This window comes from Papilio polytes, unplaced genomic scaffold (assembly GCF_000836215.1).
Source record: "Papilio polytes unplaced genomic scaffold, Ppol_1.0 DF824158.1, whole genome shotgun sequence".
NCBI lineage: Eukaryota > Metazoa > Arthropoda > Insecta > Lepidoptera > Papilionidae > Papilio > Papilio polytes.
Window position 1 is genome coordinate 3,371,448 of NW_013525046.1, and position 8,245 is coordinate 3,379,692.

At 36.1% G+C, this 8,245-nt stretch overlaps 2 protein-coding genes across 2 annotated transcripts in view; one reads left to right on the top strand and one right to left on the bottom strand.

The window, feature by feature from the left end:
• LOC106111529 (neuroendocrine convertase 1-like) overlaps positions 1-6,734 on the bottom strand; it is a 7,262-nt gene extending 528 nt beyond the window's left edge. Inside the window, exons 1-13 of the mRNA XM_013293647.1 lie at positions 6,597-6,734; positions 6,056-6,157; positions 5,581-5,784; positions 5,295-5,441; positions 4,468-4,569; positions 4,272-4,389; positions 3,538-3,656; positions 3,375-3,454; positions 3,167-3,299; positions 2,963-3,063; positions 1,466-1,558; positions 1,278-1,400; positions 219-379 (exon numbers count right to left, since the gene is read on the bottom strand). Of these exons, the coding sequence (XP_013149101.1) occupies positions 219-379; positions 1,278-1,400; positions 1,466-1,558; positions 2,963-3,063; positions 3,167-3,299; positions 3,375-3,454; positions 3,538-3,656; positions 4,272-4,389; positions 4,468-4,569; positions 5,295-5,441; positions 5,581-5,784; positions 6,056-6,157; positions 6,597-6,734 (1,621 nt within the window). The remainder of the gene's footprint in view (positions 1-218; positions 380-1,277; positions 1,401-1,465; positions 1,559-2,962; positions 3,064-3,166; positions 3,300-3,374; positions 3,455-3,537; positions 3,657-4,271; positions 4,390-4,467; positions 4,570-5,294; positions 5,442-5,580; positions 5,785-6,055; positions 6,158-6,596) is intronic.
• Positions 6,735-6,801: 67 nt separating this feature from the next.
• Positions 6,802-8,245, top strand: part of LOC106111652 — a 2,113-nt gene continuing 669 nt past the window's right edge. The window contains exon 1 of the mRNA XM_013293792.1: positions 6,802-8,239. Coding sequence (XP_013149246.1) covers positions 7,090-8,239 — 1,150 coding nt within the window. The 5' untranslated portion in view covers positions 6,802-7,089. The remainder of the gene's footprint in view (positions 8,240-8,245) is intronic.

The following is an 8,245-nucleotide window of genomic DNA, read 5'->3' on the forward strand; positions in this document are numbered from 1 at the left end:
TAATAACTTCAACCCTCAACTTGAATCAACCATATCCAACTCAAGGGAATAATCGAATGACATATCACTCTTCGAAATTGATTCAGTAGTTTTGATTTAGTAGGCTTCCATTTGTGTCGTGCCCCAACATTGTTCACCAGTTTTTGTTATGTCACAGTGTATTGTGCCCAACTACCAGGTTATCATAAAACACAATGAGATTAATAAAACACAAGTACCTTGAGGCGAAGTTAAATATATTTCCAAGGCTCCTCGCCGCTTGTATTTAGCATTTACGACAAGTTCCACATGCTCGATGTAGTTGACTCCGCAATTTTCAACATAGATTTCGATATTTACGTCTTCTTTTGTTGAAATTCTCCTATCGGCTTCTTTTAAGCTATAGAAAAACGTAGAATGTTGTTAGATTGAGAAATGGTTCAACGTGATTTTATCCAATAACAGTGGAAATAGGTAGGTCGCTTTCATATCGGTAAAAACCTTTGACCTAGAAGAGCTTAAAAGTTAATAAAAATGACAAACTTCCACGAAATAGGTTTAAAAAATAAGCTTTTATTGATTAAGAAAACATGCTAAACATTTTTAAGACAAAGACAACTTCGTTTGATGTCTAAAACGAGCTCTTTCTTTATTTCTAATTCCATCCATCATATATCTCCTCGCGGTGGCTGTTTTTTTAGTCTTCTTTCTTTTTCGCAACGCCGCGCCGTTCGTGTTAGATAACCATTGCGACGCTACTACTAGGAGGTAATAAATACTCACTGGTAACTTTGTGCGAGCGAGTTGAAATCGCAATACGGATTGCCTCTCACTCTGTCGATACAGTAGTACTATCACACATTGTACCATACGAAAAGAGAGAGATACAAAATGATGATGCCATTCATTCGTATGCATGTCAAATAGTAGTAGTATGTACAGTTGCGGAAATCTGCGGTGTTCCTTCCACTTGAGAAAAAATGCTTTGTTCATTGTAACGAGACAAACTCCGCCACTTTCTACAAATAACTTATTAGATTGCAGTGGTACAAACAAAGGGAAAATAATAAAAATAAACTATTCTTTTATCACTAACATACTTTTTTTCGTATATTAAAATATTTAAACGATTGTAGATTTTGAGGTGAAACACCTCCAGTTTCCTCAACTGTACTTATTTCGCTTAGTACACGCACCCAATCGCATGCTCAATCCAAATGGGAATTATTCTTCTTGCATGCTTTGCGAGCAATCGCCGCGAAACATTCTTGTACTAAGTACCAGGGCAGCATACTCACCGTGGAGCTTCAATGCGGCAACTGCACTTCTCCGGAACAGTCGTCCAGTTGAGTGCAGACTTGACAAGCGCGGCCGCATTAAGTAGCCCGAAACCAAAGCGAACATCGAAACGAAAACCGGCACTAAAAAAAATAAGACTGAAAAACCGTCAATTAAAAAAGTAATGTAGTATTTTAGACATACCCACCCATTTATTTGCCAGCCAGGATTATGAGATAGAGGCGAGAATTCTGATGTCCACACAATGAGGTGTTGAACGTCGCGCCAAGTTAAATTTGGACTGAAAAATGCAGGATATATATAAAATACGTATTTCCTTTTTAAAACATTCTCAACTTTGATATCTCAGTTTTCTAAGAGAAGAAAAGCGATAAGAAAACACTCTTGTGCATTACTAATATTTTCAATAAAATCAGCGCTTACGATTTGCGATTCCGTATCTTTTTAAAACTTTTGAAGTAGACAGAACAGACTAACCCCTTTTTTCCTTCATGTTAAGGGCTTAAACGTCAACTCTTAAATCACCGCTATATTTGTTATGAATTCCTAGTAGAAGTTGACCTGAGTTGCTGTTTTCAGCAAATTTTGCTTCGCTTCCTAGGGTGAGCGAGGCCGGCCGGCCAGACACGTGGAGACACAATTGTTACGTCACATTTTGGCTTTGATACTAGGAGACCATAAAATTGAAGAATAACAAAAACTTTGACCTGACGTCAGTTTGAATAGACATTGAATGAATTAAAAGCATTACTTAACTAAATAACATATTTTTAAAACAAAGCAGCAGTTAAAAACATTTGTCTATGAGGTAGATTATTTACTAATTGATTAGTGGAAAAAAAAACAGAAAAATAGTTGAAATCAAATAAAAAAAGACGTACAAAATATACTTCAAGTTGACTGAATAAACAGAAGATTTATTTTACCTATTAGTTATAAATAAATATACGTATATGTAAAATCCATTTGTGATTTTTAACAGATTTCGCAGTCTATCTGTTCACATAAAATTATCATACAAAAATTGTCAAGTACTTTCTTACAGAAATAAATAAATTCATACTAACGTTTCCCGACTTTGCATTACTGAGTAATTTGTTACTCATCGTGTTACCGAGCGGCTGTGAACTCCGATAGTGTATAAATACGACGAGACATAATTTCATGAGTCCTTTCATCTGCTTAGAATCTATAGTAAGTAAACCATCAACCGGTAAACTAGTTAACATTTTGTTACAGGTCTAATTTAAAGTTATTCTATCAAATTGCGATCAGAAACTAGTCTGTTTATGAATTGACGATGTTCTCAATCGATCGGTAGTATAACATTGACTCACAAGGTTAAATGAATACCAGTACCAGTACGCTATTTATGAGAGCTTGGTAGAAATTGACCTGAGTTTTTAGCTGCTTTGCTCTCGTCGCGAAACGAGGCAACAATTTGTTACGTCATGATTCGCTTTTATTACTAGGAGACCATAGGACGAGGTATACATGAACAATTATTAAATAACAAAACTGACATTAGAGTTAAAAAAAATAAGTAAGATTTCCAAATACTTCTAATATTTTAATAGAACTGCGGAAAATAGTTTGAAGTAATATTGTTAAAAATCAAATCAATTTTTAAAATGCCTTAGAGTATATTTCTTGTATTTGATGTAAAAAAAAAATAGATACTAACTTAGCTTGCAAAGCGAGGGCGATAATCCCAGCAGCTAGTGGCGCCGCAGCAGAAGTCCCAGTGTGCTTCAATGTACATGAGTCGTTTGTGTCAGTTGTTGCCTAAAAAACCAATAGTTAATTAACCACAAGCTTCGATCATATATTTAATAATCGAAGACCAGAAGTAATAATTTAGTTTGTACTAAATGTTTTGTTGACGTACTATTTTTTGATCCTTGTAAGCACCGGAGGAATACGCAGTGGCTAACGTCGACGAACAGATTTCCCCGTACCAAGGAAACAAACCTTGCTGCGATGCACTTCCAATAGAAATAGTATAAATACTTGATGAATATCTGAAATAATTAGTGAAATTCAAATATTCATTTAAATTAATCATTAATACAAAGAAGCGATTTAATTATTTTTACCCATCACAATTGCAATTGTCGCTGTGACCGCCCCCATTGCCGTTAGCCCAGACGTAAATGCACCCTTTGCCATCACGACCCTTAAATAAAATGGGTATTAGAAATTAAACAATGCTAAAATATATTAACAAGATGGACCTTCAAAACATAAAAATGTAAAAACCTTAGAAACTCCACGCTTCAAAGCTTCGACTGCAAGCCTTCCTGGACCTTCTACTGTACTCCCGTCATCATTTGGGCCCCAAGAAGCGCTATAAATGTCGACTTTATCCCACGCGAAACCTATTACGTAAGTATTTATAAATCACGCCATCTATCGGTCAACTGTTACATCGTGACTGAAGAAACGAATTGCTCAATGGAATGTCAAGTGTCCTTGTAATTTATGAATGCCCAGTAGAAATGGACTAAACATTGTTCTAAAGTTGAGGAAACTGGGCGCACTTTGCTCCTCCTCCTCAAACTTCGCCGTCGCGCCGCCTTTTCCTTCCCGGCAAGACAACAACTGTTACGTCATATTTTGCCTCTGATACTAGGAATTCATAATGCACAGTTGGTATGTTGAACGACATTACAAATATAACGTCAGTCAGTAAGTCAGTGATTCAAGAACAGTAAACTCGTAAAAAAAAATAGTCAACACAAAAACATATGGCAATAGTCAAAAATCAGAATTATTAAGATCAACTTAGATTTATTATTTAAACCTACTAACTAAATAAAAGTTAGAATAAAATGATCATAAATATTACATTGATTGCCCTTGTTTTAGCGAAAACAAAATGGGGACGGACATCTTTCTCATTGACAGCCAGTCCGCGCATGGCATTCCGTGCTCAACATGGCGATCAAACATACCAGGACAGCATAAATCGAGAGGTATCAGTAATAATTTACCTATCGCTTCGCCCTCTATGCGATCGGTTATACGTCCGTCGAGCATTCGAACTCCGCCCACTTTGGCACCGAAGGCCACGCCTACTCCACATTTTCCATTATTTGCTGTCATCACTATCTAAACAATGCACGAAATTAATACTTTTTATCCTAAATATTAAAAACCCTCATTAAGATTTATTTATGTACTACTTACTTCTCCCGCACATCGAGTTCCATGTGAATTACGATTTTGTTTCTCCTGCCTTGGGTAAGGATCAGAATCGTGATCATTGCAGTCCCAACTTATTTCTGGTTCCTAAAAAGTAAGCATATTAACATAAAAGTATGAAAAACTAGTATGCTTTTATCATTATAATAAAGAAGTTAGACAATGAATTCAAAGGCCTATTTTAATTAGTCCGCATTGTTGGTAAGGAGTGAGGTAGAGGAGGGGCTTGTCATGTGCGCGCAACTGGACGTTACCGGTGCGACGCTTGGGCCGCCAAGTTACCAAGAGTGCAGAAGAGCCAAAGATATGAATGTTGAAATTCCGTAAGACGCTCGCATAGTAGGGAAGAAAGAGATGGCATTATAATCGAAAGCCTGAGCTCGAAAACGACAAATGACATACTACGTCATCAGTGCGTAAAACGGTCATTCATACACTAGACGTGTAACATTGTTTTGTTGGAGTTTACTCGTAAACGATTAATTTTTTAAATAAAAAAATATGTTTAACCAATAAAAATTGGCCCTAATACAACTTAAAAACGTAACTTACAAAATAAAGAAAACATAACTGACATAAAAGTTAACTAATGTTCTGCACATTTTAAAAAAAATTGTAAAAAAAAAAACTAATCAATGATATAAAATTGGCTATCTAGAAGTAAAACTAATTCTAGTATGAATAGAAATAACACGTCAACAACGGGGAAGAGACCAAAGATTAAATGGAAAAACGTCAAAACAAAAACCGCCTTTTTGTTACGGAAACTTCCATCAAGCGCGTCTACTGTACTAGGGCGTCAAAAACATTACGTAGTTATCGCGCAGATCGGTGTGGTTGTACTCGAGGCCGTCGTCCAGTACGGAGAGGCGCACACCGCGCCCGGTTATACCCATTTCGTACACGGGCAACACGTTCAAATCCAACCTGGGTAGATCTTGGTTAGTTCTGGTGTCTTGCTAAAATAAAGTACAAAAAATGTAGCACTCCTTGGTTAAGATATTAAAAGCTTTGTACCAAAACTAAAAGGATAACAAAATCTCAATATTGTAAATAGAATAGGAATTGTAGGTAATTTTTTTTTCCGCTTATTCTTACCAAATACCACTGATAACCCCAAAGTTCGTCGTTAAATAAAGATGTTCTTCGAACAGCCTCTCTTTTCTTTCTTTCGTCAAAAAGAGAGGAGTTCCTATCTTGAGCATTTTCTATTCTTTTCACTCTATGTATTTCTCTGTCAGGGTCATAAGGTGGGTATCGTTTCACCCGGGATTTCACAAATGACTGTTCGGCCCACCTGATCTGTATTTAGAAGAGATTATTTCATGAATACATGATAAATAGGTATAGGCATGATAAATACGTTTAAAATAGATACAAGCATTCGATGACAAAGAGCGATAACGCGTAACACACACTGGAGTTTGTTTACGCTTGCTTGTGTGATGACGCAATTTCTCAGAACTACTCATAAAAAATCCAGGCCAATGACACGGGGCAACCAACACCACGTGTAAATCAGTCACCATGTACCAGGACAGCATGTCATTATAGAACCATCCTTTGTACCCACCCTGCTGTCACTTTCGAGCGCGTTGGCGTGTTGTGTCGGCGTTCGTCGCTGCTTGTTGTGCTCGTATGCTCGGAATGTGAACGTATTCGGGAATCCTAGTACCTGTGGATAACAAGCATACGCCTGGTAAATTAACGAAAGCCGTTGAACGGAGGAAAAAGTGTTTAAAGTATTTTTGTTGCATTCAAAAAGCATAGAAAAATAGATGTCTATAGACATAGATTAAACCCGTATGCATTTTTTGAACTCATTTCCAATTTGCAACCGTTTAATCTAGTTAACTATTATCATATAACTAAGTTATAACTTAAATAGTGATCAATGACGAGCGTCCTAATAAATCTTTACGAAGAAAAAAATATATACGGACGAATTGAGTACCTCCTTCTTTTGGGAAGTTTTTCAAAAAGAATATCAATAGACGTTTAAAAATATTTCACAGTATAAATTCGCTTCCATTGATTCAGAATCATAATTTGTTGCAATAAGATCAGCAACTCGGCTAATGCATGCTTGAATTTATTTAATCCTGGTGGATGACGTACGAACAATGTAATGTAGGCGGCGCGGCGCACTTGGACACGCGACGCTTCTTCAACTTCTTACGAAGAAAATACTTGTTTGCAAAGTTTGGTTTTTTCTTGCATATCAAGTATTTATTGTGTTCTGTTATTTTCATTTCGCGATATAACTAATATGTAATTTTATTACGGAAACTATTATTCTTGTTCAGTATGTGTTTATGATTAAAAAGAATATTGTTTAAAAAAGAAGAACTAATGTCATTGTCATTATTGCTTTTCTATTAAAAATGGTTATCAAGTATTAAATTTTATAATTCCTGTATTTCATTTAAACATGGTCAGCTTCGAGCAGGATAATGATTTTGGAAAACTCTTTTGGAAGCCTATTTTGGAGTATACGGATTAACCATTATAAGGAATAATCATCGCTTATAATATTAAGAAGCATTCCTTGAACTATCATTAATATTTTATTTGTACGTTCTAGGAGATTAACGCTGGTTTCCCAGAATGTCTCCAGATGGATTTAAAGAGCTCACTAAGAAAAGGAGTAGCTTCAAGGGCCAGTTAACTTCTTTTGTCAACTACTGCAAGGATTTAAAACCACCTTTAGATTCAGTAACCCTTAAGGAATTACAATTGCGTACAGGGAGGATTGAAGCGTTATACGCTCGCTTTGACGAGGTACAGTTACAGATTGAGTGTTTAGTTGACGAGGTTGATGCGCAGTATGTTTCTCGAGAGGATTTCGAGTCTAAGTATTATAAAGCATTATCAAATGCGCAGGACCTGTTAGCTGCATGTAGCAATTCGCCGTCATCTGATTTTAAAAGTATAACTAGTAACCGAAAGCTTGTCAAATTGCCTACCATACAATTGCCAAAGTTTAATGGGTCATACGAGAATTGGTTAGAATTTCGTGACACCTTTGCTAGTCTGATACATTCTAATGATGATATTGACGACATAAACAAGTTTCATTACTTGCGTGCTTGCTTAGAGTCGTCCGCCGCTGTGGTAATTAAATCTATAGAATTTTCAGCTAGTAATTATTCCGTAGCCTGGAAGGTGTTGTGCGAGCGGTACGACAATAAACGATTACTGATTCAGAATCACGTTGTCACCTTGTTTAATATCGAACCAATACCAAAAGAATCGTCCTGTAGTATAAAGCAATTAATTGATCAATTGAAAAAGAATTTGAGGGCTTTAGAGGCATTAGGTGAACCAGTTGAATATTGGGATACATTATTAATTTATCTAACTACTAAGAAGTTGGATCCTAGGACGTATAGGGAATGGGAAGAGTTCAAAGGTCGTACAGACGAAGATACGTCAAAGAAATTCAGTGAATTCATGAAATTCTTGCGTAGTCGTGCAGACTTATTAGAAACTTTGGAACTTTCTCATATTAATCCCATTAAGTCAATTTCTAAATTTAAGTCTATGGTTTCAACGCAACAAATTAATAAATATAGCTCATCTAATGCTAACTTACCTAGTAGATTATGCCCAAAATGTAAAGGTGATCATAACCTATCTAGTTGCTCACAGTTTCTTGCTCTTAGTAATGAGGCCCGATTTAAGATACTGCCTACTTTTAAGATTTGTTTTAATTGTTTTAGGTCAGGTCATTATGCTAATCACTGCAGAAAACCAGGTTGTA